Source organism: Centruroides sculpturatus, unplaced genomic scaffold, assembly GCF_000671375.1.
Source record: "Centruroides sculpturatus isolate CEXI.00-Female unplaced genomic scaffold, Cexi_2.0 scaffold104, whole genome shotgun sequence".
Lineage (NCBI taxonomy): Eukaryota > Metazoa > Arthropoda > Arachnida > Scorpiones > Buthidae > Centruroides > Centruroides sculpturatus.
In genome coordinates this window covers 494,733-519,271 of record NW_019384379.1, presented here as the reverse complement: position 1 = coordinate 519,271, position 24,539 = coordinate 494,733, and the positions used below count along the sequence as shown (strand labels likewise).

General features: G+C 28.8%; 2 protein-coding genes across 4 annotated transcripts in view; one reads left to right on the top strand and one right to left on the bottom strand.

Moving 5' to 3' along the window:
* The window catches only part of LOC111617840 (F-box DNA helicase 1-like), a 26,413-nt gene extending 11,092 nt beyond the window's left edge, over nt 1–15,321 (bottom strand). Inside the window, exons 1-4 of the mRNA XM_023359156.1 lie at nt 14,474–15,321; nt 12,743–12,873; nt 7,046–7,172; nt 6,770–6,957 (exon numbers count right to left, since the gene is read on the bottom strand). Of these exons, the coding sequence (XP_023214924.1) occupies nt 6,770–6,957; nt 7,046–7,172; nt 12,743–12,873; nt 14,474–15,220 (1,193 nt within the window). The 5' untranslated portion in view covers nt 15,221–15,321. The remainder of the gene's footprint in view (nt 1–6,769; nt 6,958–7,045; nt 7,173–12,742; nt 12,874–14,473) is intronic.
* A 125-nt stretch (nt 15,322–15,446) lies between these two features.
* LOC111617837 (2-(3-amino-3-carboxypropyl)histidine synthase subunit 2-like) overlaps nt 15,447–24,539 on the top strand; it is a 16,702-nt gene continuing 7,609 nt past the window's right edge. For 2 of the 3 annotated variants that reach the window (XM_023359152.1, XM_023359150.1), the window contains exons 1-4: nt 15,447–15,567; nt 18,297–18,447; nt 23,186–23,298; nt 23,377–23,597. In XM_023359152.1, the coding sequence (XP_023214920.1) occupies nt 18,298–18,447; nt 23,186–23,298; nt 23,377–23,597 (484 nt within the window). In that variant the 5' untranslated portion in view covers nt 15,447–15,567; nt 18,297. Of the gene's footprint in view, nt 15,568–15,633; nt 15,654–18,296; nt 18,448–23,185; nt 23,299–23,376; nt 23,598–24,539 lie in introns of those variants that run through there. The other variant, XM_023359151.1, reaches the window with a different exon arrangement.

Below are 24,539 nucleotides of genomic sequence, written 5' to 3'. Positions count from 1 at the left end.
ATATTAAATTTAATTTAAAATGATATTTAATATACAATTTAGAGATATACTACATTATTATAGGCTCAAACTTTTATTTCTAAAAATTTTATTCAAAAAATAAACATATATATTTTATTCTTCAGAATAAAAAGAATTGTAATAACTTATTTCATTTTACATTGATAAGATTTTAAGTAAAATAAACTGTAATATCTATTCAGAATAAGATTTTAAGAATGAATAAAGTAATAATTAAAAGACCAGAAATTAAAAAGAGAGAAATAGAGAATTAGCTCTATAAGCATTAATTTAAATTTAAAAGATATTTTCTTTTACAAAGTATTATTTCAAATCTATAAATATCTTTCAAAGATATTCTTGATGTTCTTTTATTTGTAAATATTTAAGACATTTAATGATTTCCACTTTTTATGATTCACCACTTTTACATCCAGTAATTTTGATTTTAATGCCATTCATACCTCACTATTTTGTTTACTGTCAACTTTGTCTATATCAAAATTTCAGTGTATTAAATGTAAATGATATAAATGTTTGTAAAGAAATGAAAACACAAAACAAATATTTAAATTAGAATGCATATAATTTTCCATATATGCATATATGGAAAACTGTTAAATTTAGATAATTTTGCAAGTTACTTTATGTATGTACTGTACATTATATAAACATCTCAGATACAGAGTAGGATATAATTATGTCTCCTATTTTAAAATAATTATGTTGAAATACGTAGACATTAAATTACATGAAATTACAAAATATATCCAGTGAAGGATTTCAAACATTACCCCATTCCAAACAAGATTCCATGACATTTTATGCCAAGAGACTGGGTCTGTCAATCAGAAGCAAGGAGAGGAAGATCAACAACAATGACTACAGAAATAAGTTTTGTGCATTTTAAAGAATGTTTCTTGAATATCACTCAGAAATCCACACAATATGGGAGTTTGAGATTTCTTGCAGTTTACTTCATCAAATTTTGCAGAATGTAGTGAACTTTAAAGCATACTATATTTCCAATGTTGCATGAACTAAAGCCAGTAAATTATGGATGATAAGTAAGCACTGTAAAGTTTCTTTTATGGATGTTGAAAAATAAACTAAATTTGTAAAGGAATTTTTATTGATCAGATGGAGTAACCTTCCATTCGTCTGGACAGATGAATCAATGTTGCCATGTATGAGATCAAAGCCAATCTTTTTCAAAGAGAGAGAGAATGAGAGAAAACATTAACAAAATTTGCCAAAAGTTAATNCCAGGGGTGCACAACCTGCGGCCCGCGGGCCACATACGGCCCCCTATCAATGTTTATGCGGCCCGCGGACGGTACAGGCCAAATCCCTTCTTTCGAAGTTTCTACGTGTAGAACTTTTTCCCTATCACAAAGTCATTAGCACCCAACTGTTTTATGACTTTCCCTGAGGTGAGAAATGGGGGAGTTGTTCTATAAATAAGTCTATTTCTAGCTAACAATTTCTGGTTTAGATATCGAATATTTTAAGTTTAATACATAGTAAACTAAAATTTTAGTAATTGTTTAGAATTTCAATTATTTTGACATCTTATGTTATTTTCTAAAGTTTAATATTTGTTTTTTAAAACAGTGTTATGTAAGATTTTATTTCCTGTACAGAAAGAAGTTTAAAATTTGGAAAGGAATAGTTTCAAATTATAACAATAACAACTCTCCTTTTCATTAACAAGTTTTCTTAACATGTTATACATTGTCTTCATATGATTTTATATTGTTCTTAAAATAATTTAAGTTTAAAATTTTTATGGGCAACTTTAGAATAAATCTAAAGTAAATTAATATTTCAGGTGGGCTGAACAAGAATGTATTCGTCAGAATCTTTTAATAAATCCAGACAATGAAAGAATGACATTAGGACGTGCTTTGTCTCTCATTCGATTTCCTTTAATGACTGTAGAAGAATTTGCTGGTGGTGCTGCTCAATCTGGCATATTAACTGATAGGGAAGTGGTTTCGCTGTTTCTCTATTTCACTGTTAATCCAAAGCCAGCTGTCAGCTTCCCAGATGTGCCCAGGTGCTGCATTACAGGAAAAGAGCAAACTGTGTGTCGTTTCCAACAGACTGAGAGTCGATGGGGATATAGTGGAACCAGTGATAGGATAAGGTAAATTTAAATTTAATGAATTATAATATTTAGATAAATCATTTTTAACAGATTAACAATTACATTTTAATTACATAGTAAAAAATGATAATGATGAATATTTAAGGTTTATGGCAGATCGGAGAATTTTTGTGGTAGGATTTGGCCTTTATGGATCAATACATGGGCCTTCTGACTATGATGTTAATATTCAGGTTTGTATATTATTATACTAAGTAAATTTTATAATAATCTTTACCCTCAAAGTTAAAAACTGAAAGCTGAAAAAATAATGGAGCCTATTTATAAACTTTATCAATAGTCTACTCAAATTATCAGTAATTTGAGTAGGGTACATTAATCTCCTCAGTTTGTTGTGTTTTATTATTATTACTTATACAGTAGAGCATTGTTTATCTGAATCAATTGGGGACTAGGGTTGTTCAGATAACTTATTGTGTACGAAAAAATATATTAACCTATCCCATGTTGAAATTTTTCTCTGTTGCATGTCATTTCACATTGAATTTTTGTTAATGCTAAGCCTAACAAAAATTTTTATAATAATAATCGTGGCTANTTTTTGCTTATTTAGTGTCTTCGCTAACTTTTGTTTTGACAGCTTTCATTTCTATCATTTTCAGACAAAAATATTTGAGCATCAAATTACGAAAGTCAAATGACTAAAATCAAACACAAATAGAATTTTTCAATTTAAATACAAATGAAATAGAATCAAAATAGAACACTTAGATACAAATACATTATAACTTAAAATCATCAAAAACATTTTTTTTAAATTTAAATTAAGTATGCATTTATATAGCATACAGTAGCTGCTACCCAAGACATACCAGAAAATGTACTTGCCTTGCTAACCCTGATACTTCAATACAGTAAACCACACCAAAGTATAATAATGAAAACTAAAAACAGAAAAACATTTTGCTAATTTTAGATAATTGCCCTGCTCATTATAATCTACAACTTTCAAACACCGAGTTTTTTTCAAAAAGCACATCAATTGCACAACGTTTGGACATGGATATCATTTGTAATTTTAATTATTATTATTGTAAATAACTTGTAGAAAACACTGGCTAGCATTAAAAATAGCACAAAGACAGATATCAACATTTGTGTTGTCATTAAATACATTGTCAATCAAATCAGTCAAACCTGAAACTATTCAAATTTATATTTCTTACTAGACTATACATATACATGAGTCCATATCTTCTATCCCTTCACATGCTTATTGTAGAGGCATTAACAAGTCTACGGCGGAACCGTCCTTTTATTTGAGGCTACAGTCCCCCAATAAATGTAAAAAAGTTAAAAATTCCTCTAGCAATAGCACACACAATTCATAAAAATTGGCGGACAGTAGCCTCAAATAAAAATAAGGACGGTTCCGCCATAGACTTGTTAATGCCTCTAATATAAGCATATGAAGGGATAGAAGATATGGACTCATGTATATGTAGAGTCTAGTAAGAAATATAAATATGAATTCGTTCCGACAATTTTTAATGTAACTGAAACTATTCAAAATTATTTTATAAAGTTTGATCCCACAGAAACTAAAGAAATTCAAGTTAATGATAACACTTAAACAGAAACTGCTACAGTATTTTTCAGAATGACTGCCATGCCAGTCTACCCAAGGGAGACCATAAAATCAGATATTTTCATATGATAAAAACTGGAATGCTGATTTAAATGAGGTTATATATCCCTCTGTAGAGGGTGCATTAAAAAAAAAAACAAAAACAAATGCATTGTCACATAAAACGAATGAGGCTTTATTCTAAAACTATAAAACTCAGCATTACATCAAAAACTACAATTATATTTAATCTGCATCAATGTCCTAATTTAATCAAATTGTTCTTTCAAACACCATAACCGTGTATTTCTATTAATAGGACTTATTATACTGGTGTGTAGAATTATAGCAACACAGTCACACAGATTAAAATTGGTAAATTGGTAATCATAAATAAACCAATTTTAATCTGTGTGACTGTGTTGCTATAATTCTACACACCAGTATAATAAGTCCTATTAATAGAAATACACGGTTATGGTGTTTGAAAGAACAACTACAATTATATGTTTAATTTCTTCATTTTATCTTCTTTCTAACAATGTAAAATACTTTTGGAATACTGAAAGTGCTTTTTTTTTGTGTATTTTAATTGTTATTTGATTTAATAATGCAAAAATAAACATATTAAATTTAAGAAACTTGCTGTAAATTATCTCAGCTTACATCAATTAACATCTGCTTTGTGTGAAATTTGAGGAAGGTGTTATTTTTAAGGTTGGGATAGATGGTCCAACTTATTAAACAATTAACGACTTATTGACATTGACTCATTGTCAATAAATCATTAATTGTTTTATTGTCTTGTAAAGGAAAATTCTCTTCCTGATTTTAAGGGTCATTTTACAATGTTATTATTTTATTGTACTGGAAAGAATGTTTTATTTAACGTTTAACAACTAGTTTTGTTAGATCTGATTAATTTTATATTTTAGTCACAGTTTGATGGCATGTCAATAACCCCGGGGTTTCTGGCATGCTGGTCTCCCCTGTTTTTATGCAACATGCTGGTCATTCCACAAACATACAGTAATTTGTTCCATATGCTAATAAACAATGTCACTGATATTCACTGTTCATATGAAAACTTTCTTAATGTAGATGATTTTATGACAAATTGCTCTGAATGAACAGCTGAAATATAAAAAAATCTGAAGATAGCACTGATTCTGACCAAACCAATAAAAGCTTATTAAGTGCTATTAACTTTTTTGACACTAAAAATATGATAATTTGTACAGTGTATAAAAAGAAATTCTTAAAATATTACACAAAAACCAAACACAATCACATATAACTAATTTCTTTCAATAAAACTTAATTGTCAATTTATACATAAGCAAAACCTTTTTAGAATGATCTCTCATTATAAGAAACTATTCATCTGTCAGAAAAGGTTCTCACAAGGACTCACTATATTTTTATATCAGTTAATTAATAATATTTACAAAATATATTAGTAAAGTAGACAAATTTACACATTACAGGTATAAAAAATTTCTTTTAAATTTTGATATGAACAACTATGATAAAACTGTGATATGATTGATCTTCTTTATGTAATATGAATTGCATAAGAATAGTATATATAATTATTTAAGAAAAACATGTAAATATATATCGATGAAATCCAAATTATTTTAAGCTCATGATCTCAAGTTCATATAGAATACGCTTAAATGATTTTATTTATCTATTTTGAATTATATCATTTATAAGTAAATAGCAATAATTATTTTAATATAGTTATTTTACATAGATTTTCAAATAATTTTTCTCTTGTAAAACTGGAAAGGAATATTAATTCCAATGAAATACAGTATATTTTGGATATTGTTAATATTGCAATTCTTGAATTACTATGAATTAAATATATATTTACTACAAAGAATATACTATTAAAGGGAAGATATCAAGTAATAGTAATTATTTGGATTCTCAGGATTTTTCTTAAAATTCAAACACAAGTCTTATATTTGAACAACCAAGTGTAAATTACTGGAATATTTGTAATATAGAATGATATAATTTATGATTTAGGGATAATTATATCTTTATTTTTTATTGGAATGTTTCATTTATAGTATTCTGCTTATAATGTAATCAATAATATATTCAAATCAACAAATTTCATTAAATTGTTTCATAATATTATATCTGTTATATAATTAGATATATAAATTACACCTATTTATATAATTAAGAGAAATTTATACAGTAATACCCCAACTTACGCGATAGGTGGGACCGAGCAGTAACTGCGTAAGTCGAATTTGCGTAACTCGGGGTATAATTTCGCATATAAATACATACAAATAATTTTTAATTGGGGCCGGAGACTAAAGAAAACAATAATTTAGAAAAAAATGTTTAATAAAATCTTAGATAATACATATGTATAACAAATTAGGCCTATATTATTTTACAATTTTTCACATTTACTTGATTATTACGCCATAATTTTAACATTGTTTCCATCTCAGCGATAATACTGTGACGTTTACGAATGATGCTTGAATTTAAAGATTGAGCATTTTTCACAGCTTCGAGAATTTTTTCTTTGCCTTTTATAATTGTTCTGACCGACAATTCCGGTAGATCAAACTTCTTTGCCAATTCACAAATTTTCATTTTTGTATCGAAGTCTTTAATAATGGGTACGTTCGTAAAGTCAAACGAGTTAAACGCGTTAGTAACGAATCGTTCGAAAAGTCTAACGAAATAGGAATAACGATGACTTCATTCTCGTTTAACTCGTTCGACTTTACGAACATACCCAATGTTAACTTTACATTCCAAAGATAGTTTTTTTTTTTTTGTTCGATGCAGCGCGACACATCCGAAGATGTAAGCTGAACAATAGTGTGGGGGGGAGTGAGTAATCAAGGGTTGCGTGGCACTCAAACAAAAGATGAATCGACGAGATTTGAAAATCGCGTAACTCCGGGTTTGCGTAAGTCGAGGTATTACTGTAGTTAAATTTTATTCTATAAAAAATCATTGAATTATACAATTAAATAAATCTTACTTACCCATGGTTAATTTTATAAGCAAGTTTAAAATAAAACAGAAATGTTCCAATGCAATATAAACATTCTAGTACATCTGGAACTGGACATTGTGACTTGCAGTTTAATAACACTTTTAAAATGTTATAAATATCCCATATAGTTTTAGAAGTAATAATTAAGGCAGTCACAACACACCATGGATTTAGTTCCTTCAAAAAGTTTTAAAATTTTATTAGTAGCTACAACTATTGAAAGATAAAATAAAAATTATATCTTATTTTTTAAGCTATTTTGTACCTTATTATTATTAAAACATTCAGGAACTCTTTCCATTAACAAATCTTCAGCCCAATTATATTTTTCATGTTGCTTTAAATTATTTAACATATCTGATGAAGGAATATGATTAAAAGTTTTCATATACCTGCAAAAAAAAAAATACAAATTAATAATAGTAATATAAATCTGACAAACTAACCATTAATCTATATTTAATATGTAGTTATTTATATTTTCAAAATTAATAGTAGAACAAAATCTTTGTGTTCAATTCAAATTCATTGAAAGATATTAAGAATTTGAATAAACCACTGCTATCATAAAAAGGATTCACAGGACTTTTAATAATGATTTGGTTTTGAATTACCTTATTATAGAATTCAATAAATTGTATATTTATAGTCAATCTAACAAAAGATAAACTTTTCAAAATTGTTTTTGATTAGTGGTTGGTCAATCTTGTGGATGATTAAGATTCATGAATAGATAATTGTAATGTTAATACACTTTTTTTTTACTCTTTCTGACCAGTGGATACTAAGAGGACCTTTTAATCACACCCATTATGGGTTTGGGAAGGCCCACAATGGGAGGCCAGGTAGTGAGAGACAGAGCCAGACATATCAGGACATGGTCTGTCCTGATATGTCTGACTCTGTCTCTCACTACCTGGCCTCCCATTGAAAAATTTCTGATTTTTCAACTTTCTAGATTTGATTCTAGGTTTCCCAGATTGATAGGGTAATGCCTTAACCACCTTGGCCATCCAGACAGTGTAATGCATTAAAATGTCCAAGCAGACATTTTAATGCATTACAAGTGTCCAGTGGACACTACAGCATGAGTGTTTGATCTTGCCTAAATTTTTTCATCCTGGAAAAATAGTTTTGGTTTTGATTTTCATATACAGCATGAAGTCAAATGTAGTAATGGGCTTGAAAAAAAAACATGACAGAATAGTGACATATTTATCAATGAGATATATCCATTTTGTACCACTGATAATAGAAAAGAGAATAATCAGATTCCAGGCATTATAGTTTCTTACAAAATGGCAAAATATTATATCAGATTTCAGATTTGCAATGGTAAGTATTGAAAATTAATTGCTTTAGTAAAATAGAGTACATTAGAAAACTATTTGACTATTATATATAAATAATATTTAAGATTTATATTTACCATAATTAAAAAAAATATGTAAAACTTTTCCCCTAGCTTTTAAATTAATTTTTGGTTTTTTAGCTTTTTGTTTAAAATTCTATAAAATTGACATTTTTTTTTATTTTAAATGATGAAAGTTTCCTCAAGAAAAAATTTATACTTATTGACTTGAAAATGAACATTATCAGTTCTATTATCCTCTAGTTTCAGTTATCATTTCAGAGTTCACAATCCAATTCTTGCTCAATATCTAATAAAAATGTAACTTTCCAAATGAGGGCTATGTAATCTTTCATTTCAATCATATTTACGAGATTTAACAAGCAAGTTCCAATGGGACCATGAGACAAAAAAAGGTGAAAAATATTGATATAGATCAGGGGTTCTCAACCTTCCTGAAGTTTTGGAATACTATTCATAAACGTAGGCTGTTTTTTTCAAGCTCCAATGGTCCGTAAAACGAAGACAAGTGTAAATAACAAAATGAATTTATTACCAAAAGTTAGGTAAAAGCATGGTTACTTTTTGACATAATCACTGTGAAGATTGAGGCATTTGTCATATCTGTGGATGAACTTTTCATGGTGTAAAGAACCAAGTCCGAGCGTTATTTTTATTTACTTTTATTTTGCTTTTATTATATTTTTGTTTGGGGCTTATGTTTAGTTAGGACGAAGGTTTCCTCACCCGTCACCTTAGAAAAGTAAAAAGAGAAGATAAAACCAACTCACTGACGAAAAAACAAAGCACCATAGCTAACACTCGCACTCACGTGCACGCCCGAGCGGCAGATAGTAAGTCCGCACTGAAGGGGGTAAAGACCCCACAAACGTAGGAACTTGTTAAACCTTAAAAAGAAGGAAACATCCCGATAATTGTTAAACAAAATACTGTAAAAGGTTAACAAAGTATTGTCAGGAATTAAGCTACCAGATAAGCAAGAGAAAAGTTAATGTTACATGTAAGTATGTAAATGAGGGGAGTGTCTCACTTAGAAACTGTGACGTCACCTCAGACTATAAAAAGCGTAGCTCAAGTGAAGACAGCAGAGGTGAGCTCCTGCAAAGAACAAGCATTGGTGTGCTTAGTAGCAGTGAACGAGAGGTGTCCAATAGGAAAATAGTCCAAGGCGATTGCAGTATTTGATTTGTGGATTGAGGATATTTGTCTATCCTCAATCCACAAATAAGGGGGTTGAGTCTTGAGTCTTGAGTTAAAGTCTTGAGTTGAGAAAAAGGTTCATAGTATAATTGAGGTGACGGTTAGGATTTGTAGTTATAAGAAATTTTGAATCTAAGTTAAGGATTGATTTTGTCGGAATTCCAAGGGGAATAGTTCTAAGTTAGAATTAGATTGAGTTTTGTCGGGTTGACTGTGATTGATTTTACTTGAATAAATTTGTTGATTTGTTGTAAATATTGTACATAGTTACTTCTAGAACGTTTATTAAACATTTTTATTTGTTTTTTACTACTTATTTACTCCGGTCCTTAATTTACTCCGGTGCACGCGAAAAGTCCAGGCCTGGCAACAATAAACGCAAACCCGCGTAAAGTACCCGTTAGGTAACGGCTCTTTCCGGTACAAGAATCGTTGTAGAGCGGTCAGATAAAATATAGTACTTTACAATCCTCTTGTCATAGAATGTTGCCGCCAATGACTTGAAATGGGCCCTAATGTTTTTTGAAGATCATCATTAGTCTTGAACCTCTGCCCTCCTAGCCACTTTTCCTATTCAGGAAAGAGGTGGAAGTTGCTCGGCACTAAATCAGGGTTATATGCTGGGTGTTTAAAGGTGGTGAAGACTTCCACCTTACAGACTTCCATCCAGCTTAAAACTTTTTAATGTGTGAAGACTTCCACCTCTTTCCTGAACTGAAAACATGGCTAGCAGGACAGAGGTTTGAGACTAATGACGATCTTCAAAACAATGTTGTTAAGGCCATCTCAATTAACTGGCGGCAACATTCTATGACAAGAGATGGAAAAGCTTGTCCACAGATATGACAAATTCCTCAATCTTCATGGTGATTATGTCGAAAAGTAACCATATTTGTACCTAACTTTCGGTAATAAATCCATTTTGTTATTTATACTTGTCTTTGTTTTATAAACCATCGGAGCTTGAAAAAACCATCCTCGTACTTTTTATTACATGAAACATTAGCATCAATATATTCAAAAATTTATAAGCAATTCCATGTTTACCATTCTCAGGAAGCAATTAAGCAATAAACTAATAAACTTTAATGTATTGAATAAAATAGAATCATGGAATTGTCATTATGTTGTAGTATATTAGAAAAAAATTTTGATAAAAACTTTAAAATCTTTTTTCATGGAACACTCAAAGCACATTTGCAGAACACTGGTGTAAATTTCTGAGTTATTCTGATAATGTAAATTTCTCTCTCTTGGAATACTCCTGATGTATTCTTTCAAGTTCTTATTGTGTTTTGATAGCTAAAATTTGTCTAATGTTCAAGTCTACAGAAGTTTTAACTATTGAAAATATTCAAGTGATAAAATGCCTTTGTTAGTAAACATTAGTTTTGGAATCAGTAAGTGCTTATACTATATATAAATTAATTCATGTCATGTTTTAAAAATATAAAAAGTTTCACAAAAGTTCAAAAATACATAAATATTTCAACAAATTTGAGATTTAGCACAGTAATATTTTTATCATATAATCTTTTGTTTCCATCATATTTAACAGAATAAGCTAACTACTTTTAATGAATATTAATAAAAAAGTTGATTCAAACTATTTAAACTCAGTGCATACAACAAAATTCTCTATGTGAAAACATCACTATAACAAGTTAAATAGTTATTAACTAGTAGCCCGGGACGCCCCCTAGTGGGCGTTATTTACAAATTTTCATGAGGCACGGTTCCTTTGACTTTTTTGTTCCTATCAGTATGCTCTACAGTTCCGTTAAAGTCCCAATGGTAAGATTTACCCTCTGAATGAAGGGGTGGCAACCCTCCAAAATGTAGCCCCTCTGTGCGAACAATAAAGTCAAAGGAACCATACCTCTACTCCCGACCCTTCACGAGATATAAGCCCGTGAAAATTTGCCTACGTCATTTCCGGTCACGTGACATCGTGGTCAAAAGGGAGCCTACTGCGCGAAAAAAAATTAACGCGCGCTCGCCCACACTCGGGGGGGTCGCCGACCCACTCATTCGCAGGGTAAATCTGGCAAACAGGCGGTCATGTGACCCGTAGAATAATATTCGGAGGGCTATATCTCGGGAAGGGTTGCACGTACAGGGATGGTTCATTAGACATTTATTGTTCGCACAGAGAGATTCCCTTTATTAGAGGGTAAATCTTACCGTCCCAATCGCGTTATACGGATCTATATTTGTATCTATTAAACATTCTATAAATACTTTATAATAGTTTAATTTGTTTATTTACCTTCGCTTGTAAACCTTGATTTTACCTTATATTACCTTAATTAATTAATTAACTATTTCAAACTTTATCGTCTTACGTAGTGATTCAAACCTATCCGGTTTTTCATTACTCGTCCCCTAGTTAACATTACATGCATTCCGTGACAATAATAAATTCCTATTACAAATATAATGAATTATTTATATTGTTATATTGACCAAATAATAATTTATTGGCCAAATGAATAATAATAATTTATATTGTTCATTTAAATAATAATTAAAATTGTTAATTTAATTTGAATGTTTTAAATATGACACACGATAGGGGCGCCTCTAGTGTCCGTTATCAAACGGTTACGGGACAGACGGACAGTTGAATGGGTTATATATATAGATAAACTTTTAATGTGCAGTTTTTAACACTTAACGATTAACTTCAAAGTTGTGCATAAATTACGTAACGCAGATATGAGTGAGTGGGTATGCTGTGATCGTCGATTAGGGATTGCATTGCCGATAAACGGTTTACTGCTTCACCGGCAATCAGATAAAAAACCCTGTNGAAATATGACACACGATAGGGGCGCCTCTAGTGTCCGTTATGAAACGGTTACAGGACGGACACGAAATGAATGGGTTATATATATAGATTAATCCATACAAAAGTTGAATGAACTTGGCACCATTTTAATAACAATAATTTTACAGCTTAGTTTGGAAAACCAAAATTATTTTTGTGAATATTTGGGTTCCTCGCCACAAGTCTAAAACTAAAAAAAAAAAATTTGATTTCTTGAACTAAGCAGTAAAATTGTCATTATGGTAATTATTAATTATATTTCTAATAATAACCAACTTATTTAATTATTCATTAAGGCAAAATTTTAAAGAAAGCCATAAAATATTATTTTTGTTTTAACTGTATTATTTACTGTTTGTCTTAACTATGTTGAGCCTGAAATTATTATCCAGCAGATTGCAATAGCTTAAATCCCACTTTTCTATTCAGTAGTACCATATTAAGCTCAGAATTGCAAAAATACTACAAAAAAATTAATATCTAAAAATAAATATAGAATCATATTAAATGATTTTCAAGAAATTTTCTGGTTATTAAAATTATTTTTCATATATACTCACTTAATTAAACCTGGAAGACAATTAGAAACACTGCCCATTTCAAATTTAATGCATTTATCTTCAATTTCCTTTTTAACTTCATCACATTTTCCACTTTTAATTTGAAAATATCTTTTCTTCCATGGTATGAACTATAATGATGAATTGTAAGTTTAATTATTCAACATATAATTAGAAATAAGTTATATTTAACCAGATTTCTTATTATGCATCTGTATACAAATTACATAGCTTGCAATATCAATGATTAAATTTTTTTATTTTCATAAAAAACACAATTTTTAATCAAAAATAAAAAATAATCATTAATATTGTAGTATATGATTTATTTTCACACACAAAAAACAAGATAGAATACAGACACTCCTCAACTTATGATGTTTCAACATACATTTCGCACATACAAGCAATGCAAGTGAAGTGCATACATGGAAAAATAATTAGAATTTGAATTCTAGCTGCTCTATTAATGCATTAATGATCTTTCTTGTGACTTTTTTATATAGATATAAACATCTCAAACCTTGTGTTTTACAGTATACCCATTATGTCTACAAAACACCCCACTGTGTCTCAATGAAAAATTTAATATCTAAGCATGACAGTTATGGCAATTGTTTGTGAGTTTGGGCTAGTGCAGTGTTTTTCAACCGGGGTGCCACGGCGCCACAATTGGGGTGTCGCAAAGTTTAGAGCCTTTAGTCATTTTTTTGGAAATTTACTTAAGTGTAGTTCAAGATAACTCATTGTCAGTTCTACTTTGCTACGAGATATCTAGTAAGCAAAGAAACGATGACTAATCGCATGTTAATGTAATGTTCAACACTACGTGTACGCACGAGTTCGCCCAAACCACATTACTTGGCCTTCACATTCCCAGTCCCAGTACCAGGCCAACCAGCAGAGAAGAACGACATGGACACTTGTGTCTTGTATATACTTTAAAAAGCGTTGCATTGCACTTTGAAAAGCGTGCACAATGTAGATGCATATTACAGTACTTTCATAGTATTCAAAAGCAATGATGACAAATAAGCAATTTATTATCATTTTTTTAATTTAATTTTTTTAAATTGATATGAAAAAAATAAGAAAAAAGTAATGAAATAATTATTTTATATATGCATCAAAATAGTATAAAAAAACTTAACAAAAATTGTTTATCAACAAAATATTAATATAAAATGATGATATATTTGATAATAAAACTAAATTTAAAAAACAATAGAGACTATTATTTTACATGTAGGTATTTCGACAAAATTCAGTGGACTTAAATTTTGATTTTAAACACGTAGAAACGTTGTTTTTTTTGCATTAAAATGCTACTTCAAATTGTCAATTTTTAAAAGTTTTCTTCCCAGGAAGGGACTCCCTCCCCGGACCCCACCCCAGCATTGCGCGTAATATTCGTTTTCGCAAAAAGTTTATCTGGCTCATTAGCCCCCTTATTCAGATCCGCCGCTGGTCAAGGGTGTCACGATTTTTTATTTTTCAATCAGGGGTGCCACTCAATGAAAAAGGTTGAAAAACACTGGGCTAGTGCAATCAATGATAGCCCAAACTCATGTTATGTACTGTACCATATAACTTTGTACATATAGGCTATTTTTTTTTTTTTTAATCTTCATTTTCAATTTACAATGCATTTCTTCAGAACAAAACCCCATCATACGTCAAGGAGAGACTGCATTTTCTTACAAATATATTCAAGAAAATTTTATTATTTACCTTGCTATTACTAATCACTTCATTCCAATGCTTTGAAACTCTTTTACAGATTATTATTAAGTCAATAAAAGGCAACTGACATAATATTAACTCAAATATGTGAGTCGGCAGAAGTTCAAAATAGTTAGTTCCTTCTTCTTCGCACAAATTATCCGTACCTAACATTCCATAAATATCATTAAAATCATCATCGCCATCAACAGGTTCTAAATCACAATCGTTTTTAACATTTAAAGAAAAATTATCCCATAAATCATCATCATCATCATCACAGATTTCAATTGAATGATGATTTTCTCCAGAATTTCCAGTAGTATCAACAACAACGTCGTCGTTGTCACGTTTGGGAACATTCTTCACTGGGCTATGTTCCCGTTCTACTTTCTCAGTAGGCTGAAAATATGATAAGAGAGTGTTTTTTTGTGGAGAAGATCTCGAAGATCTTTTCCTTTTGGCGTCATTAGCTTTAGAAGCGATTTTATTGTAAAATTCTCTACCAGTCATAAAATTGCACGTGTTTTGATTCAAATTAATATTGTTTGTTGTGTCCTGTGTTTTATTCGGTGACATGAAAGTTGTTGCAAATGAACTTTTACGCGTTGACCTTGGATACATTCCCCTATTTGGATCTTTAGACGTCTTAGAAACTGACTGAGGATTCGTCAGGGCAACAGATCCCTCTTCAGACGACGAGAAAGAAGCACAATCGATTAAATCCATGCGTATTCGTTTCCTTTTACGATCCATAATCCGTTTATAATCATTAAATTAAGTCATAAGCGAAAAAAAAAAACATAAATTCACCAAAAACAATTCCTACCCAAAACAGACGATCAAAATTTTAAAAAGCGAAACTGATTCAGCGCCCTCTGATGTGAAAAGCTATTTTTGTTATTTAATAATACTGTACGCTAAGCACGTGCTTGAGAATTTCAGAGAATGAATTTCGCTTATTTTTAAAATTTTAACGTAAATTAATATTAATATTTAATTATTTTAATCAAATTTTTATGTGGAATTTAATACGGAAATTGATGGAAAAAATTTTGTATTTATTATTAATTCGTTAAACACGTGTTTACGAATTTCGGAAGGTAAATTTCACGATTTTAACGCGTTGTTATTTAATATTGAATTTAATAAGAATTTGATGTGTTAAATTATGTTTTATCTGGATAAAGTACTGTATATAAAGTATAAATTCCTAATATTAGAAGAGATTTAATTTAAAAATATATTCTTTCTCCATATTATTTATTATTAAGCTAGATGTTTGGATTAATAAGTTATATCCTTGATAATATTTAAGAATTTGTATTATTTTTGACAATACAAATTCTAGAATTCTACACAAATACTTTATTAACTTTGAATAATTACACTCAAGTATTTTTGAGTGTAAAATGATAAAAATGCTTCTTTTATATATTATTTGTCAATTAATTTGTCCATTTCTCTTTTTTCTTTGATTGTACACACACAATTTACATGCCAATGTCTGCTAAACGTAATTACAAGTTATCTGTATGCTATTGTTATTTTCCTTACACATTTTAATTTTTCTTATATTCCTTTGGATGTCTTCTTCCAAATGAACTACAACTACTATGTAAATATTTGTCAACATATTTTTGAAACTTTCTGATTCTGAGACCTCTCCTTTTATTCTCTTTCTAATCCACTCACTCTCTTTCTTTCTTCAGCCTAGATCCTTTATACCCATAATAATAATAATGTTATGGAATTCAATAAAACAATACTTGACAGGTGTTTTAGTCCTTCACTACTATAAAACAGCATTGAAAAATTTTTTCTGTTGCAATGCCACAAAAAAGTATCACATCTTGTTTTATTTTGTTTTTTAAAACAATATAAGAAAAAATTATTTCATTTTAAAAAGGATTCCAAAACATTTTTAACATATAGGTAAAGATGTGAAAAAATACTTTAAAAAAGGATTTCTGGAAATTCTACATCTGTCTATTCTTATTCCTCTCATTTTTTCCCTGCACCTTTGAAGTCGTTAAAAATTTACCAGCGTACCATTGGGTATAACTCACTATATCCTGGGTGAGGCATATCCAGTGCATATAATTAATGGACCAAATATAAAATAAATAGAAAAGGTCACATTGATATTGATTTCCATTACAGACTTTTGAATAGTGATAAAAAATATCTTGAATTTAAGAAGCATCTCAAATTGAAGATGCACCTTAACTATAAGTGTAGATAAAATTAAAAAATATGTTTTAAATTTGAAATGGTTTCTACAGTACAGGCCTCTCAGCCGAACCTTTTGTCAAAATATAAACATGTTTTTTTTTTTATATATAAAAGTGCTAGTTTGTTAAATTTTCATAATCAAAAATATCATAAAAAATCAATTTAATAATTTTAATATTATTTGTAAATTAATTGTGGTAGCAGTTCTGGTAGATGTTTAGTTATAAGGAAAACTAAAACTTTGAGTTTTGTTTTCAAGGGATCTACGTGGAAAGGCCTGCTGTAATTTATGTGTTTTTGTTTTCTGGAATATTTCATCAAAATATAAACTTTTTTTAAATGTATAGTATTGAATTCCTATAAACTTAGAATGATTGATTAAAATTCAAGCTGTGGAGATTGTCTGTAAGAATTTACATTAACCAATAGTTGATTTTAATTAGTATCAAGCAAGCAGTTTTGGTCTCAAAGAAAGTCTACATCATAAATATAGTAATATTTCACTGCACATAAAATTTTATATTGAAAGAGTTACAGAAAAATGCCTGAGTAATCTTCAAGTATGTATAAAAAGGAAGAAAGATTCTCAAACTTTTATAAAAAAAAAAATAACTATCAAAAAATATGTTTTGAAGAATAGATATTTTTCAACAGCAATTATAGCAATTTTTTGAAGTACAAATTGTTGTATCATTATCAACATGCTTATAGTCATCAACTTCTTTATCACTGTCTAGATCCTCATTTTTTGCACATATTAAATTAATTTGATATTTTAAAAACAAAAATCCTAAATATAAATAAATACAATAAAAGAATATATAATGCGTTGAAATAATACACGTGTTTCCAGATGAAACTTTTTAAACCTAAAAGATGGTGAAAACTTTTTAAATTTCAAACACAAAAGTCACTGTCTGCTTATATTTTGCTGAAAGCAACTTTATTAAAGCAACAATTTGAATTCTGGCAAGTAAGAAGAAGAGACAAAGATATTAACCAATATTACTTGGTACATTATGTATATATTTGGACTAGAAAGAGGTTTGATGGTAGTTGTTAATTGGGTTTTCCTTAAGCACGGTTAAGTTTGCACTAAAGCATAGAATGTTTGTTGGATTATTATATGCCATATATGTATTTAACAGTTTTATTTGGATAATAACCACCCTCAAATAGTAATCATTGAATAGTTGCACATTACTGTTCAAAGGCAGATACTATTACAGGCTTTAGGATGAGATACAAGTTACCATTTCAAGTATTATTTGTTTTAAAAATCAAATTTTTCATAAATAAATATTTAAATATTTTATTTATAATGAACATAAATTAAATAATGTAGAAAGGAAATAATAGCTACTATTGAATAACTGCAGTAAAAGTATGTAGTTTAAAATAGTAGTTGTAGCTATTTCAATAAAACCAATATGCTATATTTTGTAATATGAAAAAGTAATTATACTTGTAGATTTAAAAATTAATTTAATTTTATAGTATAAAATAGTGCAGTTCAAATTTTTAAATATTGATATAATTCTATATTTTTAATTCAGTTAATTAGGAAATAATTTATGATAAATTTTGAAATTTTCAGAATGGCTTTGGTATTTAGTAGTAATGATGACGAAATAATAAAGAAAACAATTTTTTTGAATGAAAATTTGGTCATTTCAAATGACGATATCTATTCTTTCTATGAAATAGATAGATGCATTGACTGGATAAAAAGCAATGCATTCGAAAAGGTAAGATATATAGAAAAAATTTTATTATACTGTTAAAAAACAGATTTTTTTAATATTTGGAATACTTTACATTTTTTGTATATACAGTAGAGCCTCAAAAACTCAGCACTCGATAACCCGGCACTCCGGATAACTCGGCCACACCCTGGCAGGGCAAAAAAATCCTTAGTTAATTCATTTTTATTATAGACAGCTTTATAAAAGTATAAAAGCTCTCATAAGGTATTTTTCTGAGGTCTGTCTTATCAGGTAAATTACTGTACACAGTGTATTCATTAATTTTCATTTTCATGTAGTAAAGGCTCTATGCCTTCATAAAGGACGTACTTTTCCTTTGTTTAAGGGTATTTGGGCAGTTTATTCTCTGTTGTATTTTCAAGCAAACAATACATACAAGTACAGTACAATATTTTCTGAGGAAACACGCATACTTATCCTTTTTTAACCCCATTCCCGATAACCCGGCATTTTCACAAACTCGGCCACCCTTCGGTCCACATTAGGCTGAGTTTTCGAGGCTCTACTGTACTAATTATCTATATAAAATATTCATTATTATATTCAAATGAAGACATATAGTGTTACTTTTCATCACATATTAAACAAGATTAAGTCAAGATTAAACTCACATACAGGGTGAACCAAAAGTAGGTGGACAGTAGGTGGAATAGGGTTTTTTATTAGGGTTATACTATAACAATTGTGTATATTTAACTTGGTTATGGTTATAGTTGAAAAATTACATTAAAGATGCATTTCAAGAAATTAATGCACAAAGATACTTGTCCAAAAATGTTTGTTGAAGCATGAAATGGTGAAATATAGACTTCAAAAATGTGTAAATTGTGATGGACAATGGTTTGAGCACATGTGTTGATAAAATTGTATTGTATTGTATTAGTAAATATAATTGTATATATAGTCTCAAAATTCATATGTATATGTAATCTCAATAAATGTTATCATTTATTGTCCACCTACTTTTGGTTCACCCTTTATATTAAACATATTTAATCAACACAACAAATTAACATTGCATTTAGATTTTATCAATTTCTACAGTTCTTTTAATACAAATCCTATAATCTATCATTATTATTTTATCATAATCATATCCAGCGGCGGCCTTATCCATTGCGAGGCTCTGGGCGGCAGATCTTTGCGAGGCCCTTGTCCTTTGTGCAAAGTATGTGAATTGAAATAGTAGGCACTTATTAATATTAATATATACTGTACTATAAATTAAATTTATTTTATTGTTATAACTAATAGCCAAGGATAAAATAAAAAGTTTTAAATATCAACTTTTTTCTACTTGGTTGTTGCACGAGGCCCCTCCAAAAGCGAGGCTCCGGGCGATTGCCCTGCTCGCCACCCCCTAAGGCCGCCACTGATCATATCAGCAGATCAAAATTAAACACATCATTAGGAAAAATGTATATTAATCTTATTTCATTTTTAAAAAACATTTGTTTTTAGTCCTGAATGCAGTTATTCTGTTAGCAAATTTAACTTTATTAAGCATAAGATTTTGTAATATCTTCGTCTTGGGCTGCAATTTGAAAAAAATTATCTATAAATTCCCATTGTCATTCGCCTGTCTGTCTGTCCTTCCTTAATCTCAAGAATGGAGTTAGATAGATTAAAGTCAAGACATATATATAGAAAGATTAGGGGCAGAAGACCCTAATAATATGACTTTTGGTTTGCATTGAAAGTATATACAAACTTTCAATGCAAACCAAAAGTCATGTTATTTCAATTCAAAAATTTTCCCCTGAAAGGAGTTAGATAGATGACCAGAACTCTATTGCTAACCAGAAAAGTATGATGTACAGGGGCAAAACATTACTAATTTGAGGTAGAGAGTATGTATTTTAAATTAAGTAAATTTAAAAAATATGATTAAAGATTTCAGCCTGGTATCATGACGATGTCACAATAATTTGTATATAAAACCAAAATTAACATTTATTGAATTATATTTATTATATACGTGAGACATATATCTGAACTTAGCAAAAGTTTTAGAAAGGAAGATTATGTTTTAGCCATATATTCCCAATCCCAATCTGTGGAGATTATTAACTAATGACAGGGATAACCTCATTTTATTGGAAATATCTGGAGTTTTATAAGGTTTCTATGTTTATTAACTCTAGTAGTGCATATATGTGTTATATAGGAGCCAAAACCAGAATATTGACCCCCTCATATAGCTCATCAAAGAGATATTACACAAGTGAAGCAAATAACAAGAGTTGAGTATGAAGCTCGAATGGTAATTATGAGCCTATTCAGAATGAAGTGGACATTAGTCTCGTACAGATTCCAGGCTAACATTTATTTGAGAGATATTACACATTTTAAGTTGTAATCCTTGTAATTATCCAATGATAACTCTCCCAGAGCATTGGACCATGCTTGTTATGTCATTAAAATAATTTTGTTGCCACTAGTTTGAAATTTATGCAATTTTTGTATTTATCTCTTTATTGTGTTTATTTTATTTTATATATGTTATTGTTTTTAATTTTATTTTAAAAGTTTTTATTTTTAATTCGTTTTTGTTATTTAGCATTAAACAATTATTCACAGTATATATGATTAAAAGTGTGTTTTTGAGTTAAATTTGTTGTTAACACCAAAGACAGTTTGTCTTATAATTAATGTGATAATTGTTTATCATTATTTTTGATAATAGACAGATAGAACTTTTATCATTTTCTTGTATTTCATTGTATGTGATGAAATTATATAAAGACCAATAATATCTTTAGAAAATAACAACAAAGTAGGAAAAGACAGCTTAATTAAATTGAAGTCTTTTATATTTGCTCTTACAAAAAATAAAAAGATTGTTATTATTTTAAGATTATTTTCAAACATTTTATCCAAAACATATCAACAGCATAAACAGTTTTGAAACAATATATTAAGCACATAGTTTATTTTGTCAACTAATTGCTATATATATATTGATGAAATAAAACAGGACAATATATCTGTATTTTGAAACTATGCTGTTAATATAATTGATCTAATTTTGATTTTTCCACAATGAGGCATTAAGAATGCCTTATAATCATATCTATCATGGATTTGTCCAGGCCCACAATGGGAAGTGGCTGGTGAAGGATGATGACTGACATCTGGAACAGATCATCCAAATAAAATTCCTGAGATTTTGACTTTGATGCAAATTTGGGTCTCCTAGAATAGATCTGATTCTTTTACATCAACCATCTGTCATTAATATTTTGACAGAATAAATCTGAAAATATACTTCTTACTGTACATGTTGTACTATGAGATCCAATAAAGGTCTGGAGTCTGTTTTATACATGAACAACTATATTTAAAATATTAAATTAAATTATTAAATTACAGATGATGTTTTACTTTACAAACAAAACTCTTAATAATTAAAATGTTTTAATTACTTGGAAAATTTTTTTATAATTTAATTTGCAATGGCTATTTATTATAAGACAGAATATATAAACTTTTTATCTTACATGAATATCATTTCTTTATAATTTTATTGTTTTTTATAAGAATTCAAGTTACACAAAGCATAATATAGTTTCCAAATAAAAAGCATTAAAGTAATTGTACAAAATAGCTTTTCTTGTATAAACTATATATGTAAAAGTTAAAATTAATAAATAGAAGAAAAAATATTTAACCTGCTGATGATAACTACAACCAACAGACTGCCGAAAATCTATCGGGCTAGTTTTATGCTACTTATTAGATAAATTACGTAATCAATTTGGTACTAGAGGTAAGCGTTAGGCGCCATCTCTTATTAATATTAATAATTATAAATAATTTTAATTAATTTAAATAATTTGGAACCGCTGGGAGAAAAAATCGGCCCGGAGCGGGACTCGAACCCACAACTCCTGCTTACCGTGCAGATGCGTTGCCAGTTACGCTACCCGGACCTCCGATCCGATCTCCTCTTCCAGCGTATATAATCTAACTACTTAACCATCGNCAGCGGTTCCAAATTATTTAAATTAATTAAAATTATTTATAATTATTAATATTAATAAGAGATGGCGCCTAACGCTTACCTCTAGTACCAAATTGATTACGTAATTTATCTAATAAGTAGCATAAAACTAGCCCGATAGATTTTCGGCAGTCTGTTGGTTGTAGCTATAATTATATATCGGGTTGGAGATGTTTGCTGATGATAACTAAAGTTATTAAAAACTTTTGTTTCTTATTAAATAATTTTTTGTTTTTTTCATTTTTCTTTCACATTGTTATCCAGTTTCTGTGTTATTTATTTGTTTACATCAATAAATAACACACAAATTTTTCCAAAAACAAATGTTTTTGACAATTTTTAAATCATTGAAAATGTTTGTTTTTTTACTATTTCCAATAAGTATAATTTGTTCTGATTTCTGGCATATTTACATTCATTGGATGTAATCTCCTAGCAAATGAACACCCACACTGCTGTAAATAATTGGCATATTTCATTGATTATTATTTCCAAATTATAGCCTAATTATTTACAGCAGTATGGATATTCATTTGCTAAGCATTGAGTTTCTGTTGGTATTTATATTTATATAATCTATTAGATTACATAATTATTATAAACTTCTTTTCTGTTTTTATTGGTGTATTCAAAGATAAATTTCCATTTATTTTTAGTAGAATTTAAATATTTTAAAAATTATAAAGAATTATATTTTTTATAATTTTTATCTTATAGGTAGCTCTTCAATTTCCAGATGAGATGCTGAAAGATTCATGCCAAATTTCTCTAGCTCTTCAGAATAATACTGAAAGTAACATATATATTTTAGCTGATACCTCATATGGAAGGTTATTTACTATAATTTTATCACTTAAAATATAATGTTTGAAATATAAATTTAAAAAAATATATATTTAATGTTTCAGTTGTTGTGTAGATGAAGTAGCAGCAGAACATGTTTCAGCAGATGCTCTTATTCATTTTGGACATAGCTGTCTGAGTTCTACAGATCGTCTTCCTGTTTTATATATATTTTGTAATATGCCTTTTGATATTCCCAATGCTAAAGAAGAATTTCAGAGATTGATTCCTGACTTAAATAGTTTTGTTGTATTGTTATATGATACATCATATGCATATGTAATCAGTAAGTAATGATTGTGTTCAGTTCAATTATGAAATTAAATGAAATTTTCAATTAAACAGTCTAAGAAAATAAATGCAAGTAATTTATAATAAATTTTGGATATTTTAAATAGAGGCTAAATTATAGATAAATTGCATAGAATAATTAGAATACTGTATTTTCGTAAATGTAGTTTAAGTTATTTAATGATAAAAAGTTAATGTAATCTATATTTAGTTAACATTCAAATTATATTTAATTATATATATTATATATTAAATATAAACATTTAGTTTATGAACTTTCATAATACAAGTAATGCAATTTATGATAACATATAATACATATTATTTTATTTTTATATTGTTTCCTTTCTGTTTCACTTATGCTAACTCATCATAATTCAATGATGAATTAGCATATGAGATCATCTGTATTAATTTGTTCTAAAAAATGAATACAGTGGTACCTCAGGATACGAAATTAATTCGATCCGAAACTGAGATCGTATCATGAAAATGTCGTAAGGTGAATCATTTTTTTCCATACGATTACATGTAAAACCAAATAACTTGTTCCAACATGAAAAACACACTCAAATTAAAGCTAAGTAGTACATTAAAAAAATAACTATAGTAAGGAAAATACTGAAAAGTGCATTTTGTAGTTGTAAATGTATAAATAACCATAATAGAATAATAATTGATAAAAAAAATGTAGTTTTATTTGCACTTTACCTTTGAGGATAGACAACGGTGGAGGCATAACCTCGTGGTGGAAAAGAGGGAGAAGGGAAATGATACAAAAACTTAACGTACATAAAATAATGTAACAATAACTTAAAAATAACTTACAAAAGATAAAAAAATTAGTGTTGTTTTATATATATATTTTTTAATTTTTATTCACTGCTTTTTGCTTTCTTTCCTTCACTTCCACCAGCACTTTCACTGGATAGAGGTC